The 23,843-nt window shown below is 41.1% G+C and overlaps 2 protein-coding genes across 11 annotated transcripts in view; one reads left to right on the top strand and one right to left on the bottom strand.

Annotated features, from left to right (window-relative positions):
* Positions 1-2,137: 2,137 nt before the first annotated feature.
* On the bottom strand, positions 2,138-13,581 carry fhip2a (FHF complex subunit HOOK interacting protein 2). 4 transcript variants are annotated; one of them, XM_028603113.1, is made up of 18 exons: positions 13,564-13,581; positions 12,344-12,498; positions 11,189-11,267; positions 9,549-9,718; positions 9,142-9,246; positions 8,891-9,013; positions 8,518-8,733; positions 8,214-8,410; positions 7,888-8,002; positions 7,657-7,733; positions 7,348-7,540; positions 6,772-6,935; positions 5,811-5,957; positions 5,626-5,716; positions 4,941-5,084; positions 3,278-3,418; positions 2,624-2,727; positions 2,138-2,467 (listed from the first exon to the last, which is right to left on the bottom strand). In XM_028603113.1, exons 1-18 carry the CDS (start codon positions 13,568-13,570, stop codon positions 2,356-2,358), a joined length of 2,340 nt encoding a protein of 779 aa, XP_028458914.1. In that variant the 5' UTR covers positions 13,571-13,581; the 3' UTR covers positions 2,138-2,355. The 4 variants fall into 4 exon arrangements, with proteins under 4 accessions (XP_028458914.1, XP_028458915.1, XP_028458916.1 ...); XM_028603114.1 differs by lacking the exon at positions 13,564-13,581 and adding an exon at positions 12,622-12,714; XM_028603115.1 differs by lacking the exons at positions 12,344-12,498; positions 13,564-13,581 and adding an exon at positions 12,177-12,270.
* Positions 12,163-23,843, top strand: part of ablim1a (actin binding LIM protein 1a) — a 44,663-nt gene continuing 32,982 nt past the window's right edge. For 4 of the 7 annotated variants that reach the window (XM_028603124.1, XM_028603122.1, XM_028603123.1 and 1 more), the window contains exon 1: positions 17,013-17,108. In XM_028603124.1, coding sequence (XP_028458925.1) covers positions 17,018-17,108 — 91 coding nt within the window. In that variant the 5' untranslated portion in view covers positions 17,013-17,017. Of the gene's footprint in view, positions 12,519-13,506; positions 13,582-17,012; positions 17,109-23,843 lie in introns of those variants that run through there. The other 3 variants (XM_028603119.1, XM_028603125.1, XM_028603121.1) reach the window with 3 other exon arrangements.

The raw sequence follows: 23,843 nt of genomic DNA, 5'->3' as shown, positions 1-23,843 counted from the left end.
GTGTGAAGTAAGGCATCGTCTCTCCCCGTCACCGTCTTCAATCAAAGTGCTGACAGCTAAGAAATCATCACAGATGGCCAGAACGCCTTTCTCTTTCAACCGTGAAAAATAATGTATAAGCATGCTTTTACACCAGGTAGTATATGTCTATTGCTATTGTACACATACAATATACAAATGTACAGAACAAAATTGGAAACCTAGTTGATTAAGAAATGTGCATGATTTGACAAACGTTTAAATTTAAATAGTTTCCCATTAAAATAGAAATGTTGCTCCTGATACATCTTAGATTTTTTTTTTTTTGGTTTATGAAAACATTTTGAAAAAAAACAAAAAACAGCTTTTTGTTGTGTATATTTACATTATGAACAAGGAGGAGGAAAGACGATGTGCAAATCTGATTCCATGCAAGTAGTTGCATAATGTAGCTTAGGTGCTTGAGTGAGGGGATACAGGTGGGACCAGAATAAAGAGAACTAAAGACCGGGGACTCATGGCTTCAACGAATGACTCGGTCCATTCTCCACCGCAATAATAACTCAACACTCTCACGTCAACTCCTCGTAAAACATTCACACTGGAAACACAACAACAACCAAAGTTACATTAAGTAGCGTCTTGATTTCGACCAAGTCAAAGTCTTGCGTAATGAATCGCTGATCCGTGAGGTGATTTCCAAGTTACCGACACCCTCCCGAGACATCCAGGCAATATCCAACCAAAGTAGCCGTTCCAACAATGCACAGCACCTCGCCATTCAAGATCAGGATGAAAAAGGTAATACTGCTAGTAAACGCAAGACAACACCTCATAAAAAAAAAAAAAAAAAAAAAAAGGGGGAAGGAAAAGAGGAAGTCACAACTTTTGGATACTGTTAGGCAAAACTTTCCAAATTCGAGGTCAGGACTCTTGCAAAGGGTCTCGAGATAAATTTAAATGAGAGGATAAACAAAATCAGAGGAGGATAGATTTTTTAAATTTTGCTTACTTTCGTTGTGAATTACTGGATAAATAAAAACAATCTCAGAAGTTCGAATGTCAGCTTGGTTCAACTGTTCACGACTGGCCGATTAGACGTCGACTTTGTTTTAGGGACCAAACGCTAACACAGATTGGGAACCACTGCTGTAAGCTACAGTAGGTCCTAAATTAATGATGCATTTAAGACACTGCTCAGTAAAATCAAGTTGAGAGAAAAAAAACAAAAAAAAAACAGTATCCCCTTGGACAAAATAAACACTGGTGTGTGTGAGAAATGCAACACTGGGTCTAGGGAACAAAACTAATGTGGAATCAAAAACAGGTCTCTTCCCACAAATGCCAACTTGACATTGCCTAAAACCAAAGAAAAAAAGAACCACGAGTAAACTTGAATAATGTAACAAGTGCAATGCAATGAGGTCTGTGCGCAAATTCACATCATTTGCAAAATTCACCATTTCATTGACATGTGATGGATGGTGACGTCTTTGGGTGATGGCGATTGGGTTAGTGAGCCTTGAGGAGCATAAACATTTAAAGACAAACTTAGGAAAGACGGGGAAAACAAACAAAGTAAATAACATCTGCTAAGTCAGTCCCTACTTTGACTGTTCCAATTCATTTGATCTTAATATGACATTAGTTAAAAAAAAAGGCCACCTTAAAGCAAACAAATAAATAAGAGGACTTTAAAATAAATGTTGTGCAGTATCGTAAATACTACAGTTCAATGGGTGTGTAACTACAGGTACATATAGGGGTTAAAGCAGAGGGATCTCTTTTTTATGTCTTCAAACAGACAACATGTGAGGAGTTAAGATAAAAATGTTTCATTAGGAAACAATCTTCTGTAACTGAAAGGTGCGATTTCACACTAAGGCAATGACGTTTACAGATGGGTGATAATGGGACAGAAAATAAATACACAAAACATCTTTTTTCCTTGATATAATAATTACAGGGTTATCTTTTGGCTGGTGAGAAATAAAAAGGGGGAAGGAGAGAGAGTAAATGCAGAGGCTGACAAAAAGTCCAGTGACCATCTCTCTGCACCTCCACCTCGATCCTCATCCTCTTGTTCCTCTGCTGGCTGGGCAGTGTTGGTGCTCTGGACTTCTCAAAAACAAGACCAAAGACTTTCTTTTTTTTTTTTTTTTTTTTTTTTTTTTTTATAGTGGAGCCCGAGAGGCCAGAAGAGGGGGAGCCATGAACCCGTCCGTGCGGGCTTTAACAGTCTTGCCTTGCAGGGATGAGCTGAGTTAGTGGTAATGTTTTGCCATTCCTGTGACACCAGTACCACCACATCCCAAAGGCCCAGTTTAATCCCAACATGTCTGCCTGGCTGAGGCAGATGGATGAACAGCAGGACGATTACGGTGAGGCGGCGGCAGCCGCGTGGTATTTGACGAAGGCGATGGCTGCCAGCTCTTTGCAGAACTCCTCCAGCACGATCACTCCCTCCAGCAGAGTCATGTGGTCGATGCTACAGGAAGAACAGACAGGAAAGGTGAGAATAGGACCTCCTCGAAAATGAGATGCTACACCTCAAGGAGCCATCCTTCCAATAACTTTCTAATTCAAGTGCATGCCAAAAGTCGACTTAGAAGTGAAGAGCACAGAAACGTGTAGAAGCACGTACTTGATGCCCTCTGGCTCCAGACCTAATAATCTCTTCCTCACGAGCAGCAGTTTGGGCGTGAAGTCTGGGATGCGCTGAATCCTCAACATGAGATCTCCCACCACCACACACACACACACACACACACACACACACACACACACACACACACACACACACACACACACACACACACACACACACACACACATTACCAAAACACAACAGCACTGCTTCCATCTCTGGGCAAAGGTGCCACACTCGGAACTCATTACTACACTCATAGGAAACACAACTGTAACTTGCATGAAGAAACTAGACCATCAACAAGGAAATCTACACCACCATTTACAGTTTTGAAAGGAAAAAGTAGTTGGGACTGATTCACAGAACGAAAATCGGTACAGAGGCGCAGCTCATCAAGTAAGAAGCAGGTCGAGTAGCAGCATGCTCACGAGATTAATGGGAGGGATTTCAAACACAATTATTTGTTGCACCAAACATTAAGAAATACAATATCAAACAATTTAAGATACTACACAACAACAACAAAAATCAAGACAAGCAAGAAACCTCAAAGCACCCAAATAACGGCGATTGTTAAGCTTTGGAAGTGGTAGTGTCTGCTATCGATGATGGACAGGATAACCTCTATAATCCAGATGGGAGTCTCACCCTGACGATGACCGAGAACAGAGACCGGCAGCCGGGGGCCAGGTTGATGTAAGGGTCCAGCAGGTACTCGTGCAAGTGGGGGTGTGGAAACATCGACAGCTTGGACAGCACTGCGGTCACCTGCAGGTTGACATCGTACGGCTGGAGGACAGAGAGGGCATCAGAGGTGAAACTACTGACCATTAGAGGGAACTAAAAGATGTCTGCGTGTCCAAGAATAATTAAAAACGGTCTCACAACAGTCAGGCGCTTTCAACGACAGACTCGTCGTATTAACACAGCACTCCTTTTTAGATTTCATTTCCTACTGGAAACCCGTGAGCTGCCAAAATGTGCATTGCGCTTTTGAATCCCCATTAGTTATCTTCATAATTTTCATCTAACTTCATTTGTCAAATGAGTTTATGGCAAAAGCTCATTAGTTTTGCTTTGTTATATAATTAAAGCATTCTGCATAATCAGCAGTTAATTTGCATCATCTTCTTATTTTTCTCTCCACTTTTCATTAGTGGGCCTCATTTACGCTAAAATTGCAGTGAACAGTGTTCTCTTGCAGCAAGAAATAACTTTTGGTAGCGTGGGAACATTAGATCTGAGGGAAAATCGTTTTAAACCAATCTGCTCCTTCAAAAAAAAAAAAAAACAGAAATGATGGCTCTTACTTAACCTGACTCCGCCAGATGGATTGCTTCGCATTTGCTCAGCATATCCATCTGGGAACTTTCCGTCGGGGAACGTTTGGGAAGGGGCGGAAATACTGGTTAGCTGATTGGATAAACCATCTGTCTATCACCTATGTTGGTGATAGACGGGCCAAATCAACCAATCAGATTCACGAAGCGTATGGAAATACAACCACAAGCCCCTGCTGCTGCAGGCAAAGCATAGCTCGTAAGCTCAGCATGCAAGCAACATGTCAGTAAAGGATATTTGCGGTTTGTGTAACAAGAATTTAGGAATAAAAGACACCATTTCAGGTTCCCGGACCATATTCCAAAAGAAGGATCCAAGAGAAAAAAAGCATTAGCTAGTGGCTAACAGAATTAGGGCTATCGCTGTCTGAAAATACTGGTTAGCTGATTGGATAAACCATCTGTCTATCAGCACCTAACCCACCTCAAAACCAACGCTGATTGGCCCGGTCGTTTGGCTAACAGCTCCAAATTTTCTCTATCTCAAGATGCCAGACTGATCTGCGAGTGGAAAACTGGAGCTCGCGAGATCAGGACGGTCTCACAAGGCTAGCTGTTACTTGGTTTGACCTTAAATAACATTTTGAGCTGATTTGCATGAAGAAAGCTTAATTTATTCACTGGAATCTGGTTGTATATGTCAAGCTACTAGCTAGATTAACCAGTTTAGCACTCATCTCACAAAACCTTGCTATTTCTTAGATCTATGTATTTCCATCAAATAAAAAAGGCAGTTGAATTTTGATTCAGGTGGTGCTCCATAAACAGCAGGCTACCTGTTCTATTTGCTCCAGGGACCTTTACTGTGGGTGTCTTGCTATTCAGACTTGTGGACTAGAAGATGCAACGCAATGCAATAGACATTTCATACAGATATTCCATTACATTATTATTACACAAAAGCATGCTGTTGTTCTGAATGATGATGATGCATTACTACAAACGTTTGTCATATGGTGGATCAAACCGACCTGATCTAGGATGCGACCCATCCTGTCGAAGAGGACCTTGAGGAAGTGGCCCTCGAAGAACGGACTGTCCAAGTTACACTTCTCCAGCGGCTTTGGATTTCCCCTCCACTCCCACCGCTGGCAGACCCCACAATAGTCCCTGAACTGAGGAGAACAATTCACCTACACTTAGCATCTCTTTTACTAGTGACACACATACAAAACTGATGAGCAACAGTCGGGAGTTCCAAATCGCATACTTTTTCTTTTTACTTTTAGTATGTTCTGCAGCTGCCATTACATAATATGTACTGTTGCATGCAGTATGCATACAAGTGGGACCTACTACTTCTTAACATTGCACCTTGAACTTTGACCCTCTTGCTCATATATGTTGCGCAAAGAGTTGTGTGACAGAATTGCCAGAAAAGCATACTAGCTTGCATACTGCAAAATCTAATCGGATGCAGTAGGACATATTATTTCTGACAATGCATTTGACATATTGTGTATTGGAACATACGGAATCTTTTTCTGGCATACTAAATAGTGTGGATATTGGAACACAAGGTTTATCCATGGACTTCCCTCAGCAATTAGTTAAAGGGTGAAAGACTTGGGGATAAAAAACACTAAACCAGAATGTTCAGCTTGCTGTTAGTCCAGTGCATCTCAAGCCTTAAACGTACTGTAGAATGAGCCTTACCTGTCTGTGTGCATCTCTGAGGTAGGTGTCATAGCCTGTGCCTTCAACGTGATAAGATGACTTTGCCTCATCCGGCACCAAACACAGGAAACTGCAGGCAACAGAACTTAAATTTAAAAAAAAGAAGAAGAAAAAAAAAAAAGGACTCCACATGATGTATGTTGTATGGGGAGCAGACTGTGTACCTGTTGACAATTTTGTGGACCTCCGTCTTCCCGTCACACTTTGAGTGATCAGGACTCTGCGGGGGAGAGGAGCTGAGCCAATCAGAACCAGACAGCCGGCTGTCTGGAGAGAGGTCATCACCAAACAGTGGATCCTCCTCAAGGTCTCTGTAAAAAAAAAAAAAAAGAAATTCATGTTCATTAACAAGTATTTATTATTATGAGAACATAATCAGATTTGGATCAGTTACTGAGGTTAACAAACCATGTTCACTTTTCATTTGGTTTTATGCATCTCTAAATGTAAGCCATTATAAGTTCTACACCACATTCTTGTATGAAATGAAATGAGAAGTCCACTTTGTCAGTATTCTTATGTCTAGTTAAAAGGGGGAAATATGTGGGGTTTTTTTATGGAATGATGGGATGGCATTTTAGGGCTCTTTGGGCTTGCACGGCCCCTTTGAGTTCTGGTATGTGATGTGGAAAGTGAATGAATGTCTACAAAGAGATGAAGTTTTACTTGGACATGGCAAGTTAAAATGGATGAGTTTACTATATCTGCAAGTATGTTAACGGTAGCTCTGTAGATACAAATGTCACGGACATTCTTCAGCTCTTCTGTGAACTCATCTCACCCTTCTACAAACGATCGTGTCATGTTAACCTGGTATTTTGGTATTGCATTGTAATACCTTTGCATGAACATTAACAAGCCACGCAACACTGCACTCACGTAAAACATCATCAATATACTAGCAAGCTATTGCTCATTATGCATCAACTGATAATTTAAAAGTTATCAGTGGCTGACATGCATTTCCCACTAACCATGGCTTAAAATGATTGAAACAAAAACTAAGGACAAGTTTAGTTGAATTGGTGGCACATTTGAAAAACACAGCTAGCAGATGCATTCACTTTATTTCCACTGTTTGTGCAGATGATTTTTTCCAGGCAGGATTTTAAGGCAGGCCCTTACACAGCATCATGGGGCTGCCCGTTCTCCAGGGGCTCCCGCTCCTCCTGTGGTTTGTTCTCCAGGTAGTTCCTCTCTTCCAGGCTACGCAGCAACAAGCTGTGGAGGATGTGCTGGCTGGGCTTCTGGATCAGGTGCTCAAACAGCCGCAGCGTCATGATGCTGATCTGGGGACACAGGAGGAGGAATAGGCTTAGCTCTCGCTATAAACCCAGAGTAACATGCCAAGTATTTGCTCACCAACATGAAAGTAGTCAGTGGCTGTTTCAAACATCAAGGAGATGATTCATCTCTCTTTTGTGTGATGAAAAACAAGTGCAATGGCTCTGTCAAATACTAATTAAAATTCAATGTGCTCGTCATATGAGTCACTGGAACTCAGAATACTTGAAGGGCAGATGGCCACTTGTGCTTTCGAATACCAAACAAGTAAAAGAAGTTATGAATTCATGATACACATTTATGTGATAACGATAGGGTCCAAAAAAAAAAAAAAAAAAAAAAAAAAAAAGGACTTTAATGAGTATGATCAGCAAGACAAATGAGGTTAAAGGTTCTTTCATTAGCAGGACCAGGTACCTCATCTGACAGGTGGTCGCAGTGCTCGATGAGTCTGTGTCTGAGTGGATTCTGAGCCATAGTAGCTTGAGTCTCTGGCTCCCTCTCCTCTCCCAGCAAGAAGTAAATCATCTCCTGCAATAAAGCCTCCGACGTCACCTGCTTGATGATCCTGTTCAGCAGGGCAGTGGAGGTCAGGATGCCCACCTCGGACCTATGTGCACCCACAAACGCACCACGTGTTAATGAGCAGTCACGAAACATAACACACTGACAAGACTAAGAATTTCAATAAAGGATGATTGATTGGTGATTCAAAGCTTGACTCACGTCTGCATAAGCTGTGGTTCCATAACAGACACAAAGAATTTTTCTCTCACAGCTTTTGCCATCACTGCAGCTGCTGACTGGAAGACAGTGAAGAAAAAAAACAAAAAGAAAAAACATAATTGAGCCTTCTGTGGCTTTCAGGCACAAAAACAACTTCCAAGTTATTTTAGTGTATTGATTCTGACTGCAATATAAACACATCAAAACAGTGAGTCGGCATTAGTTAAGGACCTTCTGAGCCTCCTTGATGAGTTGGTCACAGTAATCTAGCCAGGACAGGAAGGAGATGAGAGCCCTCTTCCCTGTGAAGACGGCAGCATCCTCCTTCAGGTTATACACGTCCAGACTGAAAAATAGAGAAAAAAGGTTCAAACATTAAAACGGTTGATGCAACTCTACCATTTTATCCACTGGAAATAGCATTTCACAGAGAATGCTATTTATGGGCTACCTGCTCAAATTAAATCAAAGATTCAGATGATGACACAACTGAAATGTCTGCAAGACAGAACATTAAATATGTGGTTATAGAAAGTAAACACAAGAAAGGAATGTACCCCCAGTTGACCGACTCCACTGTCTCAATGTCCAAGGGGTCCATGGACTGGGGCAGGGCTTTATAGAAGGAGACCAGCCTGTCAGTCAGGAGCTCACAGAGCTCAGTGTTTTCAGTTAAACACTTGGCAGCTGCAGGCTCTGGTAAACTGACCAGCAGCATCAGGCCCTCACATGCCTTCACTACTATCCTGCCATCCTGAGTAGGGAAGAAATGAATACAACTCATGAATACAAACATTCAAGAAAGACATACATGAAAAGAAAGACATACATGGCAAAGTTCCTCGCATGGGAATTACTTACAGGGCTCTTTGTGAGGTTGAGCAGCGAGGTGACAAGATTGTAATTGTTGCCGTTATTATGGTTACTGCTTGGACTAGAGGTAGAGGCAGCAGCTGCAGCCTGAGGCTCCTCAGCCTGTTCCTCTGGCCGAGACTGACCAGTGTCTGGAGCCAACACATTCTCCTTCACCACCTCCGTCCCTCCTGGAGTCTTTGTATCAGGTCTCTTTGACTTGTTCTGCAAATAACATCCAAAATAAAAGATATTCTCTGAACTATGTGCTTAGAAATTGTGCAAGGCTCTTACTTTTGCTAGTAATATATACAAATTAATATTTATGAATTTGCGGCTCAACATTTATTTTTTCTCTCTTCCTGGTGTCATAGCAACTCACCTCGAGGAAGAAGTCGACAAGGTATGGGTCCTGCTTCAATTTGGAACAGACTATACAAAGGAACTGAATCTCTTCATTTTCTGTGGGAGCAGCCAGCACCTCCCCACACAGACGGATCAGTTTCTGAAAGAGGAATGTCACAGCCACAGGAAAAACGAGTCACGAATAAGTTACATAACCTGTCGGTTAGCGGACCACTTTGAGGAGGACTGTCAAAAATCCACTGAAATCCAGACTGCATCACTTCTCACCTGTACAGGTCTGTGGACATTGATGTGTGGCAGGAGAGGTTGACGAATGTGTGCTAGCAGCTTTGTGTAGAAGGTAAGCACCTGCTGCTTCATCCCTGGAGGACACTGATGGAAAATCACACAAACAGAATATGTTAGAATTTATTTTATAACAATATTGATGTGTCCCCACCCTGCGTGGAAATGTAGCTCAGTGCCGATTAATTTAAGAGTCTACCAAATTGTGCATTCACATACAATCATTTGTGAGTGGATTGCACGCTCAGTGTTGTGTCCCTCGGCCCCACTTAATTATCAACCTAGATTTCATCCAATACTACATATACTTATAAAAGATGCCATTTCGTGATACGCATGGTTTTCCTCGAGGTATAGTTCATGTAGTTACCAATGCATGACTGCCTTACATCTGCCTTGCCCAAGGTGTAGAGAGTCTCCAGGATCTTATGATGTAGGAGATACTCCATGCAGGGTCCTGTCTCTCCAGACTCCCTTTCCCCTTCCTCCTGGGTCAGGATGTCCAGCATCTGTTCCAGGTGGGATGGGATGTTGGTGTCTGTGACTGGAGCTTTGTCATCTAACAGAGGAAAGCATGTCAGAACCACTCTATGTCCACGATGTACAAACATTAACTGCAAGTTCTTCTAACCACGCCACCTCTGCACAGTTTTTCCTTTCCTATGTTTATTTATCTAAGGCAGTCCATGTTATTTTCTGATTCACTTTGTTGAGCATTGCAAAATGGATAATATAGGCCTAATCAATTTAATCATTGCCAAATTTTGGTAGCACTAGTTTATCTGGCTGACATTGTGAACACTTTCCTAGGTGACATCAAGTCAACAATGTTGCAAACATACTGAAATGAAATATTTTAAATTTCAATTGTTCAAGCCAGGGGAATTACGAGGTCCAGGTCAGTTATTAGAGTGAAATAATAATACTGTGTTCAGAGTAGCTATCCTTGTTCGTCACCAATTATGCACAGGTTAACAGGTGTGGGTCAATTATATCATAACCAGGTAGGATACACACATGCATGTCATGCCGAATGTAACAAAGCACACAATGCCAACAAATATGATCATTAATTAATTACAAACAACAGCTTTTATCAAAATGAGCAAATCATTTTTTGGATTAGCAACCATGTGAACTGATTCATAATAATATATCAAGTTCTGAAAAATCAGTGAATAAATGCCCCTGAAAACAAGCTCAGCCACATAATACACAAAGTACAGATAATCCCCTATCAGCTGTTCAGAGTGAATATTGTTAAACTGGTCTAAGTAGGAGAACTGCTGCAAAGAAGTTTCAAGCTCGTTTGGAGAGAATAAGAGAAGGAGACTTTCCTGGTCCAAAATATACACAGACTAGATGGCAGTAGTTCATGTGGAAGTTCACACTGTGCTTAACCAAAAAGCCCATCTTAGATGTACTTTCCTATACACTTTAATCCTGGATCATGTTGCATAACCGACCCAGGTGTAAAGCATATGAGTTTACTTGCGCAGATTGCACAGGAAAACAATAAGGAAGCATCCATAGTCTGAAGCTGCTCCAGTCCAGGCAGAGTTGTTCAAGTCTATTGCAAACTTAACCAGAATGGCATTCCCAGCATACTTTCAATTATGCCCTTTAATTTGTATTTCTTCCCTTTGCACTGCCTGTGTTTATCTTATAGTGGTGCTAAATGGGCAGGTGATTAATTAGTTGATCAACAGCATATTTGATGATCAATTATTTATCGTAGTTGAGAAAAGAAATCAGATGTGTTTGTTGGACAAAGTTTAAAAATGCGGTCCTTTGCTTACTTTTAAATTAAGCAGGTTTCAGGCAACTTTGTTGGATCAGGCAAGTTGTAACGTGCACTCATTTTCTTTCAAAATACGGACTATTGACAATAAGTGTATTATTTAACAGTGAATACACCGTTATGTGTAACTGTAATACAGTTATATTCTGTATGAACAACTTATGTACAAACTTAGTTTCCTGCTACTGTACTCAAACTTTACACTGGTGCCATTCAGACTTTTCTTACCAGAAGTTTCAATGTAATAATGTGTAATGGCCTTCCAGTGATAGACAAAGTCCTCCTGCAAGGGCAACGATGGGGCAAGCTGAAAAAGAAGAAAATGCAAACATAAGCATATTATATGTTTGAACTGGTGGCCAAGAGAGACACCACTAATTATTGTCGTAGCAACATGTTTATCTATTCCATTAACTTTGAAACAAAGACTGAGAATACTGGTTTGTTGTAGGAAAATGTGTTAGCTATGTCTTCTAGCATAATTTTCAAGACTTCAAAATCTTCTCAGAGCTGAAATAGTAACGTTCCGCTGCAAGATGACTTTGTTTACTGTGTTGAAAATGTTAAATAATAGTTTTAAACTTTCACTATTGAGTGACATAAAGGTTTACACTGGTAACGTTAGTGGATAATCTTATCATCATACACCAACAACCTAACATAGAATAATAAGTTAACAACTAATAATAGCCTGAAGTCAAAAGTGTTGGGTCACCTGCCAAACGTGTATTGTTTGAAACCCTTAACGTGAAGCAGCTTGAGAACACTGTTCAGCAGGTTATTAGCTACCAGGTTTCTAGCTAGTTAACGCTAGCTGGCTGGCTAAATTGTAACAAAGCTTTCCAAAAAAAAACTACGGTGCGAGATAACACACAGAATATCCATTTATTAACGGTATAACGTTTGCACAACATCAAACACGGCTGTCCAGTCGTTTCGACACCACTTATCATAAACCACTGTTTGAAACAAGATAGCTGGCTAGCTAGCTAACTACGGCGTTACTTTAGCTTTTAGGGGCTATCATCAGCTAACATTTGCGGCTAACTAGCTAGCTCAGCTTGCCAAACTACCAAAAAAATAGACGACTTGCTGTAGTGAAGAAAATGGCAATAGGGACATATGTTAATTAGTTAGTTATATAAACGAACAGACAAAGAAACAAACCCACAGATAGCTATATAATCGATTACAAAAACAAACACAAAACGCTAACATTAGCTTATGCTAACTAGTTAGCTCGCCAGTTAGCAACGTATCCCGAATGCTGACGTTAGGATGATGTCTGGGCGACCAAAGGCCCTTTTCAACCAAAGTAGACGATACACAAAAGCAAGCTAATGGATAGATATATGCGGTTGGTAAAAAAAAAAAAACACTCACCGCTTCCACAGCGTGCTGAAGAATTGACGTAAATTTGGAGAACATTTTGTTCTTCGACTGGACTAGTTTCTCTCGAGAAGACCTAGAGAATTCCTCTATCTTCTTCTTCCTGTTGTTACCGCCTCGATCCAGATTGGAGGTTTCATATAATGACCCTTGTAACAAAAGAATAAAGGTAAGCAATAAAACCCTAACACGTTGTTGGCCACAGATCTTCACAGGCCTGGCTCAACCACTGTAAACAATACGTCTACAGACTTAAGTTAACGTATGCTCACTTTGGACACGGTGGCACTTCCTTCGCCAAACGCTACTGTTTTAATCCACCAGAGGGCGCAGGCATACAAGGCACCAGTTTATAGGCTACTGACAACCATCATTGAATACAAATGAAGACAGCGACAACACATTCAAGGGACAGTTGTCAATTTTTCAGCTTGAAAACAACAATACTTTAAATATAAAAGCAAGTATGGGATTCCGAAAACCAATCAATAGGCTGTTATATGGAAAATATCCGATGAGCTGTGAAAGCAATTATGCTCCCACATAGTGACACACGTGGATGTGGGCTATTTCTCTGATATTGCAGTGTTTTTTCCCACATAGAGCGGAGGTTATGCTTGCTTAAAGTGTCACTAGGCTACTTACAATGGATACAATAATAAAATTGAGAAGTCCTCGTAGTCTAATGAATAGCCTATTGCCAAACATTTTCCGTAAAGTAGCAGGATAAATGAGAAAAATAACAAATAACTGCTACAAAGTGCCTGTCAACTTTGTATCCCAACTACCACGTCCAGAACAGCACAGTCATCCCAGACCAAAAGTATTGCTAGCCGGTTTACCGTTTAGGCGACCCGACAGCAGCTGCCTGCAGGCGAGGAATTTCAAGAATGATTGAAATGTATAACTCCTTAATTCTGCGATATTATGTTCAAATATGGACATGAAATGGAAAATAAGAAGGATGCTGTCTGTTCCAGGACACGCCCTGTCGCTGGAAAGAAGTGCTCTCTCCATCGCGCAGTCTAGTACTAGTCTGCCAAATCGCAGGCTGAATGCTTTCCCTGCGTTTAATCTCATTAAATGACAGTCAAAAACTTAAAGTCGGCCTACAGATAATATCAGGCTCTCAACCGGTCTTTTCCCCTCCTTCCAAGCTGCACCAGGGCATATCCTCCTGGTAATCTCGGCAAAGAAAGAGAGGCTCTACCTACCGGGCATGTCTGCTAGAGGTGAGTATCTTTTGCCGCAGAAGCCTTCATAGCAATACCTATACAGGGGAAAAGTCTCTTAATTTTTGGGGAGGAGGGGTTCAAGGATGGATGCAATGGAGAAGAGAGCCCATTTGCGTCGTCTTTCCGGAGGATCAGGCTGTGATAATGACACTGTTAGTATGTAGGTTAGCTGAAACTACAGCTTCCTCTGCTGCAGCCCTTTCTAGACAGCCTACAACTTATTCTGTTGATATGAACACTCTGTTGCAACCTATAGCCTACAGAGATCACACTTTTTCCTTAAAAAAAATATATGATGAACCTCACTTTATGGCTGTTTCTTTTAACATGTGAGATTAATCAGAGGTGATGCATGTCATTAGTTAAAGGATGCACACACCCTAATTGTTGCCTAAATGAAAGCTGTTGATGGTGGATTTGTAGCATATGATGGTCATTCTTAACTGGTTGATTGTGATACAATGGAGTACTGGAATTTGAGTGCCATTGTACTGTACCTGTCATGCATTTAGCTGGTGATGTGACAAGAAGGGCCATCTTTTTTGGAAACAGATGCACAAATACAAACTATCATTTGGTGCAGCAAATTCAACCAGTCTGAATGGAGAAGATGTTTTCAGGCAGAATTTGTGTACCCATCAGGTGGGTCTTTGTGGATTTGTGACAGGTGACTGTGTTCTCTGGCAGAAGAGATAAAGAGCCTCCAGCTGCTCCTGCTGTACATTGTGTGATCAGATGATCTGACTGACTGATTGAGAGTTGGATAGAAGCAGAGAAGTTGCAATATTAACCTGACCTCAAGGTTATTATATTAAATCTGCAGTTGGATTTATCACGATGGGTCTGATCCTGTTATTAAACATCAACATTTTAGAAAGAGATTTAAGCTGTACAGGATGTCACTCCCTACAGACTATGTATGGTTGGGCATGTGTAGCAAGACGGCTTTGAACTGATGGCCATCACTGATGTGGCCTATCTGTCCTCCATGGCTGCTGGGGGAAATCGATGGAGTCCATCCACTGCTTGACGGACCCCCTGTGGTACATGGATCTGCTTAGCACCCTTAAGCCCCTGCAAACAGCCAATCATTATTCATGAGAACTACACCCTACATTTGTGGCTGTACCTCTGTGTTGGTTACACAAATGTGAGGTTATTAATTAGTTAGTCTTTGCAACAATATGTCAAATCAAAGACATATTCTTTTCATGGGCCAGCTGAGTCAATGCTATTTCAATTGACTGGCTGTAGTAGTCCCATCTCACATGACCTCGAGAACTTGACTTACATGTGTTTCATAATATTTAACCAGAGGACATAAAATATTTTTGTGTAGATAATAATTCAGAATATTTTGTGACGTCTCAACACGTTTTGGGCAGTCCGAATGAACAGAACATTTTGATAATCGATTAATCATTAAGTCATTTTTCAAGCAAAAATGCCTAACATTTTTCCAGCTTCTCAAATGTGAGGATTTTCTTTGTGATAGTAAATGTAATATCTTGGTTGGTGGGCCAAAACAAGCAGTTTGAAGACATCACATTGGGATTTAGAAATTAAGGATTTTCTGACATTTTATAGAAGAAATTATTAACTGAGAAAATAATCGCCATGTTAGTAAAAAAAAAAAAGGTAGCAACTGTTAGTTGTAGTCCTAATGTGGATTACTGGAAAGAATGGAGATTATCCTTGAACCAATGGTATGTTCCAAATATCAATATATAGTTGCAGGCTCGGCCTGCATTGTTGTTGTATAATTCTATATATTATAGTATCCAGAAATCTATGGGCATTGGGCAACATCTAAAACACTTTAGCCGATTAAAACATTTTCCTTCCCATAGAAAGAGGAAATTAAAAAATGTCTGAAATGACTCCACTTTCCCTCCCAGTGTGCATTTATGATTACCAGTCCCTCCCTCAGTTGTCCAGCAAGCCTCAGCCATTACTGTGCTCTCAGTCTTGCAGTCGCCAACCCCCCACTCCTCTTATCAGCACAGGGCCATCAGCTTTTACCTTGGTAGTGATGCCCTTCCATTAGTCACTCCACCTTATAATACACCCTCGTGGCCATACTGCTCTATCTGGGCCTTTTAGTGTCATCATATTTCCTGTGCTGTTTTTTTTGTCTATAAATTATTATTTTTTTTAAATAAAACCTTTTATTTATAAAAAAAAAAACTTTATCCCAGAGATGTCGACAAAGCACGTACTGTATACCTGAGCAGCTGCAGTGAGTCTGCCATTCATGGCCATTGAGCAGTTTGACCCGAGCAAGTGGGAGTTAAGTTCATTGTTCAATGCAAGGTCACCTACAGTATGTAGTGGCATTTAAGGGGGCGGCGGGGCGATCAGATTCCTCCATCTACAGAACATTCTCCCTCTTCGTCTGGGAAATCACCTGAAAAACTGCCACAGTTATGACATTAAGCATCATCTCGTCATTTATTGTTAGAGTTTGCTATTCTGCTACCATTGGTTCTCTACTGTTTAGGTTGGCCATTCATATGTGGGTGAATTTATTGTTCCTCTTGGTCCATTTAAGCCATTTATCTCTGCTCCACCGCAGAATCTTAAAACATGTTGGACGGCAGAGTTCTCACATACGCATGCCAATGTTGTTTATTTATGGTTATTCGGTTTTCTGCTACTCTTGGGCTGTTTGTGAAAGTTGGCTTGTCATATTTTATATCTGATTGTGTGGACCTTTTTGAAGGCACTGTAGTTTTTCAGGTTTTTCCTTACTTCTTAATGCATTTTTCAACTTAATCTCAGCAACATAAATCTGAGTTTACCACAAGGTTATTAGGATGATTAGGCCTGTGATGACAATCATGCAGAATTATTTTTAAATTATATTAAATTAATTTCATTAACTGCAAGTACCACATATTATTATAAGTTGTAGCATGAATGCAAGGTATTTAGAGTTATGTCAGCCTAAATAATTGGGGGTTACTTTACTGCTTCCCTCTTTTATCAGATCTGACAGTAATCATTGCATTTGGAATACTGGATAGCTTTAAACAACTAGCATCTTTAGTTTTCAGCCCTGCTCTGACCTCCTTCTCTGCCCCGCCCTTTCCTTGAGCAGGGTTAGCACATCCTGCACACCGTACCTGTTACACTGCAGTGTAATCTGGATGATGAATGGTAGATGGAAAAGGAGGCATTGCTCCATTCTGCAGTAACTTAATCTGATGCCTCATCCTTATCTGAGCACTGGAGAGGGCTGCTCATGCTCCAACAGCACGACCCTCTGCATCAGCACTTTTCTCTGTCTGTGTGTGTGTATACTGTATGTGCGAATATGAGGGTTGGTGTGCGCGCGCATGCATGTGTCCTGGCAAAAGCCTGAATAATAGATGAGCAGGGTAAGGAGTGAAAGCGCTGCCGGACGGGACGGTGTGCGTGGGAGTGTGTAGAGATGGGGGAGAGGGATACAGCGTGGCCGGAGCCTGGCTACGATGGGCTCTGCAACTACGCCCAAAAAATCACCTCCTGCTTCGGACTGGATGGTAAGACAGGGGGGGAACCGATGAAGAGGAAGAAGGGGGAGGGGTGTTTCTTCTAGTGTGGAGCAGAATGCAAAAACAGCAGAGTTTGGGATGTATTTTGTGTGCGATGCTGATTTTTCTGTGTGCAGGGACAGCTGTCTTGTTTTCTGAGCATGTATAGTGTTGATCTGTGAGTGTGTGGGTAGTTGTGTCAAAGCTACCACAGAGTGGATGACAATTGGAGGGCAGTGCCTCACTGCAGCAGAATAGCATGTCCTTAGCTACCCTGGTGTGTGTGTGTGTGTGTGTGTGTGTGTGTGTGTGTGTGTGTGTGTGTGTGTGTGTGTGTGTGTGTGTGTGTGTGTGTGTGTGTGTGTGTGTGTGTGTGTGTGTGTGTGTGTGTGTGTGTGTGTGTTTGTTCTTCATCACCTCTCACACTGGATCTTTTCTCTGAAATGAAACTTTCTGAATGGGAGTCTAATTACCTAAATACTGTATAAATTTAAATAGTAGTTAACTCGGGCAGCCAAGCTCCAGCCATCCCGTTTCTCTGCATCTTCTCCGACGAAGAGGAAAATCATTAAATTTGAAGTGCAGGCCAAGACCGATATCTTCAGACTAAAAGGATATTTTATGCTATGTCATTGTCTGCTGTGCTTTTCATCATGCCTATGTACCTCAATGATGCACTTCATTTGGTGTGAGAAAAGTAGCTGTGATTAGCCTTATCTGTTTGATGAATATTGGATGTCACAGAAGTTTTTGTTTTTATGATTTTAGTCATTAATCTGTGTGTATGTATGTAAGATACAGTCATGTTTTTATGGTTTAAAAAATAACATAATGTTTTCAGTTGCTTTTAAAGATATCAGAGTAACAGCAACATATTGCTTTTGTGGAGTTTGCTCAGATTCTCCCTCTGCATCATCTATCTTTTCACCTCCCACCAGTACATGTCTATGATTTAAAATTTACCTCATGCTGAACTCACATTTCTAAGGAAGGTGAATTCATCTTTTCAAGAAAGAGTGCTTGTAATTAAAAAAAAAAAAAGCAATAGCTAGATGTTGGTTATACGGATTTGGCTCATCAAAAAAGCACTCTGGTAGTCTTTGTAGAATCTAATTTGTCCCGACATTAGATGGTTTGAAGATTAAAAACTCAGAACATGCCTTCTTACGACGTCTTCTAAAATCCTATACTCCACCATTTCAGCGGATAATTGAGAGTCACTGCTGGCATTTCCACTTCGACTGATGTAGTTCTTTTATTGTGAAGGATCCTGCCGATGATTAACAGTGGGGGTTTTGCATTGTTTGCTGGTGGGATGACCTTGCTGGTTGTTGCTGGCAGACTCTCAAGGCAATTTACCCTGAAAGTATGTCTTGGATCACTGTGATGCTGTACGCTGATATGTATCCATTTGGTTAATGCAAAGCACATTCACACAAAAAAAACCACTTATGAGCGTAATAGAACCTAGAGACATCTAAAATGCTGTCTCAAAGAGGATCTTGTTGTTTAATGAATTACTTTTACCTAAAATGCAGCACACAGGAAAGCTTTTTGAAAGGTCTGACAGAATCTTGGCTCATCATTGCACAGACGTGAATAAGCAAAGCAGTGATTGGGATGCACATGTCACATCAGGTATAGAGACTCCCACCATACACTCCCACCATACATAACCAGATGTAGAGCTACCTAACCCCACCCAGAAGATAATCATAGGCTCGACGTCAGCCCTAAGCTGCTTAAGGCCCTAGGCTGGTTGGGCTGAAGACACTTATATAGTGTAAGCTTCTTTCCCTGTATCTCACTCTGCTCTACCTGCAGCAGAGTGTTTTGTCATACATGCCACCTGCTGTTTGGCGTCTCCACCTGAAGGTGGACATCAACGCTCCAATTCTTACGGCACATCCATTGCAGGTCTGAAGTAACAGGTGGATGGATTGTAGAAGCAGGAGTTTCCACTAGAGGCCTCACTGGATATTGCTATGATTTTATGATGAGCTGCTGTGAAGTCGCCCACCAAGCTCTGGCTCCTTTCTTTCTGTTGAAAGAAATGAACTCCCCATGTTCTTGATGTCCAAAGGCGCTGGATTTTAGAACGGGTCTGAGCCTGACTCTGGCCGACTTCCACCTGCAGTGCTTCCCACCCTACTCTGTGGGACAGTCGAAGGGGAACAGGGCGCCATGCCCACTATACCCAATTTCAACAGCCTGGGCAAGCTGTGCAGCTCCAGCCGCAGCCACAGTGTCCACCGTGTCCACCGTGTCCGGGTGAAGCGCAAGAGCTCGGTCAAGCGCATGTCCATTATCGAAGATGGGCACGTGGCTGAGGTCCTGTACCTCATTCCTAAACAATACATGGAGCAGCTGCCCTACCTCGACCCAAATGATTATTATCTGAGTGAGAGGCTGAACGAGGTCACTACAGGTAGGACAGGAGAAAAGATGCATCTATTAGATTCACCCATCTCCCATTACAGCCATCCATGCTAACTGAGGCTGACTGCAACACCAGTCAGCTTTAATGATGATTGCTTAATAAATGAGTAATACAAATTACCATTAAAATGCAACAAAAAAAGGTTTTCCGCAAAATCATTTTAGTTCTACTTTTAGACGCTTTTCATTGAAGTTACATTTCATTTTATCATCCTCTGTCCCTTTCCCTCTCCTCTGCTTTTCCCAGTTTGTCTGTTGTTGGGTCTGTTGTTATGGTCCTGTATTGCAGTTTGGCGGCTCTGCTTTGCATTCTGTTCACGAGTGGGTGTCTGAAGTTGAATTTATTAGTTGTTGCTCAGAAATTACTTAATTTGAATTGGATGACAGTGAGTGATAACTCCTCTTGAGGCTTTCCACATTTGACCTGTGCGTATGCGTGAGAGAGCTCCGGTGCGTGAGTTACACAACCACAACTCCCCGACGCCAAAAAGTGTTACTGCAAATGTTGAAAAAGTCAGGAAATTAATCACCGTCCTCTCCATAGTTATATAATGCAAACCCATATGCAAGGGTAGACCTGCTGCATTTTGCCAAGCAACAGTACATGGGGAAGCAACATGGTGGCTTACATCAGGATTACAACATGGGCATGAGGACAAATCGCGATTTTCAGACCTTATGTATTCTCTGGTTGCATGCCAGGCACAGTAGTAAAATCATCATTGCTTGGCACTTAGTTTGTTTGCAAAATACCACAGACTGCAGTAACTCCTTCTGTTTTGGAGTGAAAAGTTTGATTTTGACTAATAGCTCAGGTTCGAGGAAGCTTTGTGTCTGCAAACTGACCCTAGATCAAAGATCACAGATGTCAAGGCTTATGTTAGCCATTTCATTCCTTTAGTGACAGCTGAAATCAATCAAACAGTGACAGTGACAGTCAATAGCTGCTTATATTCAGAAGAGTTCTGAGGCCGCGTCTGGGTCGTTTGACTGCTGCTTTCCTGAGAACTGATCTGAAAAAAAAACTATCTTTTGCAAGACTTTTAAACTCACAAAGAAACAATAGTCCTAATTTAATTCCCCCTTAATTTTTCTTAAACCTCTCTCGTGTTGAATCGTCAGCCCAAAAACACATTGTGCTCACACTGTAAACAATGCTGCAGTATTTGGAAACCTCAAAGAAACATGACAATAAACCAGCAATCCAAGCTTCCTGTGGATTTTAGATTAGAAAATGTGGTGATTTATGTATGCAGATTGTTCTTACACAATTCTTACACAAAGAAAGAATGTTGATTGAATGTTATAGGAAAAACATATTTCTGTGTATTCAGGGTAGCTGCAACACAGGGCTGTTAATGTAACATGGGTGAAATACACTTTGAAAAAGGTTACACAAGATGGTCATTAGTATTTTGTCCGTCACGCTATGTGTCTGTTGGATTTCTAAAAATCTGCAAATCATCATCCAGGGCATAGGCTGTGTAGCAAAAAGTTTTCACACATGTTCTGTATGTGTGTGTGTTTTTTGTGTGTGTGTGTGTGTGTGTGTGTGTGTGTGTGTGTGTATGTGTGTGTGTGTGGGGGGGGGGTTCCTGTTATCCTAATTTTAAGGGATAACAATGTGCAAAATAGCCACACACCATTTGTTGTTTACTGTAAATGTGGCCTCAGTCTGGCTTCACCACTCAAGGCAACAGTCCATAACTGTAAAAGGCATTTATTAGTGGTCATGGTAACAGTGATTAATCTGCACCGATATGGTGGCTGTAGAGTGCATAGTTCCCTGGCCAGATTATTAATGGACAGTCAGATAAAGGATCCTTCATAGGTGAGCCAAATAAAGAAACTTTTCATCCATGGATAATAGGCTTTGCTGCTCAGGAATTGCTCTTGGCAAGCCTTATGTAGCATAAATGTCCAGCAGCTCCTACAGAGATTATTAAAAAAGGCACAAATGATAATAGGTCCATTACAGTATTATGAGAAGACACAATAACGGGACACTCTTTGTGTTGCATTTAGCAGTTAGTAACTACACTGTAAACCTCTATTCTTTTTAAAGGAGATGGTTTTTCACCAGCCAACATTTAGAAAACTGCTCAGCCACTCAAATCTTTGGCCATCACAAACTCATTACATGTTTTTCTCCCTTTACAATAAAAAAGGGTGGAGTGCTGGAAAGAATATCCGCTAACTATTTTTACCGTTTGCCTCACTGCCATGTATCCATAGCCAGATGAGAAGAAAACGCCCCTGTGGAAACTGATGCACATTGTCGGGTATCCAGCAGGTGGCATAGTTGACACTGCAGTGGATGAATGCATTATGAATGCATAATGAGCTGCCTGCATCAGCAATTACAGAGGTGGTGCTGATGCAAAACTATTCCTTGCCTCTCAGCCATAGAGAGGTACAGTTGATGGATCAGTGACCATGTCGTCCGTAATTGCCGCTGGTGTGACATGGCTGAGTTAATTCTGAAATCCTATTTTCTTTAGCTTACACATTGAAGTGTCTGCAGACATTGGTTTGGTCCTCTGCTTGGTGTCTGCTGGGTCTCAGTGGATTTACTTTGCTCCCAAAGAGACAAATAAGAAACTTTATGAACACGTTAAATTGTGGAGCGCTGCTAGTCAGGCTTGAGTGAAATAGTACGAGTAAATATTCCATTCAATATGTGGGTAGTAGATGGATGATGTTTAACATAAAATCACTTACAGTGATACATAGGTTGTCTGTTACTTTATAGTTAGTCTCGCATTGCCAGGCCTACCTCCACAGCGCTGCATAGGAGGGTCTGGCGAGTCCACGCAGCATTCCGGGATGGGAGAAAAACATGCTCTGGTTTATTGTAATTTCTTTAAACCAATCACAATCGTCTTGGGCGGTGCCTCTGCAAAATAGCCTCGGGAAGGAACTTGTTTTGGTGGAACATGTGTACGTTCAAAGGTTGTTTTAGTTGTGCAACAGAAAACTCAGATTGAACATATATTCTAGCTAGCTGTCTGGATTTACCCTGCAGAGATCTGAGGAGCAGTTAACCATAGTCCTCCTAAATCCACCGTAACGGAGCAATCCCGGAAGTGGAACGTCGTGGATATAGACTACTTCATAGTATACTAAAACAGTGCAATATTCCAAGCACCAACATAAACATATCAACAAATTACATACAAAGAGTACGTAACTGGACGTATATGAGTTAACTCTCTGAAGTAGAGTTGACAAAAAAGGTCAATCTTCCGTAAGGTCAATACAGTAGCAGATGATATAAGAGCTGGTGGCTACATCAGGCTCAGCCAAGAACGTGCTCTCTGTAATTGGATTTTAGAGGATTCACTCAAGATATTAATACAAAGTGCATGCTAGAGATCATGGTAAGTCTGATCTTAGACCTTAAAGGACCAATGTTTCCGTCTCATACCGTACATGGCCTGCTGGAAGTGGTGCGATTATTATCAACTATTAGGCCTAGTCCACACGTACACGGGTACTTTTTTAAATGTAGTTTAACATGTTTTTATTGTTTTTTTTATATATATTTTATTGAGATCAGTCAAGTTTTGAAAATAGACATTTTGTACAGTTTAGATTTTAAACAGAAAAAGACACAAAAGACAAAATGACAGAGCACAACAAATTATACATAAAAGGCAAAGAAAAAATAAATAAAAGAATAAATAAATAAAATAAGGTACACAACTCACCCATCCACCCCACCCCACCCCACCCTGGCTTAGTTGGAATCATATGCATACATACAAAATATATCAGAACTTAGTCTAGTAAGCCTTGTAAGTCTACGAAATATGATAGAAAAGGCTGCCATATACGAAAAAACGTATCAATGTCACCTCTCATTGTGTACTTTCATTTTCTCAAGTTTCAAGAAAAACATAACATCTTTGAGCCACTGTGAAACTGAAAGAGGGTTTGGAGACTTCCACTGTAAGAGAATTCGACATCTGGCTAGTAAAGATGTGAAACTAAACATTTCTTTCTGTGCCAAATTAAGTCGATCTGAATGGTCTGGCTTAAATGGCTTAAAAATAGCAATTAAGTGGCACGGTTGAAAATCTATTCCTGTTATAATTGAATTGTGTTGAAATAACCAGACCAGAAAATGTTTAAGCGTGGACAAAGGAAAAACATGTGGCTCAAGTGGCAATGTGGGTTCAGACATCTACCACACTTATCCTCTACTTCCGGAAAAATAACAGACAGTTTTGTAAAATGTTTTTCTATGTGTTTTCGTCCACACTCAAAAACTGATCACTTGGTAAACTCCTTACAGGGTGAAGA

Source organism: Perca flavescens, chromosome 17 (genome assembly GCF_004354835.1).
Source record: "Perca flavescens isolate YP-PL-M2 chromosome 17, PFLA_1.0, whole genome shotgun sequence".
Classification (NCBI taxonomy): domain Eukaryota; kingdom Metazoa; phylum Chordata; class Actinopteri; order Perciformes; family Percidae; genus Perca; species Perca flavescens.
Note: the sequence above shows the minus strand (reverse complement) of the source record. Positions and strands in the feature narration are given on the sequence as shown.

What these genes read in the sequence shown, in the direction of transcription:
- fhip2a (XM_028603113.1), bottom strand. An exon ending in TCAGAGATGCACACAGACAG is followed by an intron (nt 5,085 to 5,625) that starts GTAAGGCTCATT and finishes TGTTCTCCTCAG; the next exon opens with TTCAGGGACTATTGTGGGGT. An exon ending in CTGGAGCCAGAGGGCATCAA is followed by an intron (nt 2,468 to 2,623) that starts GTACGTGCTTCT and finishes TTCTTCCTGTAG; the next exon opens with CATCGACCACATGACTCTGC.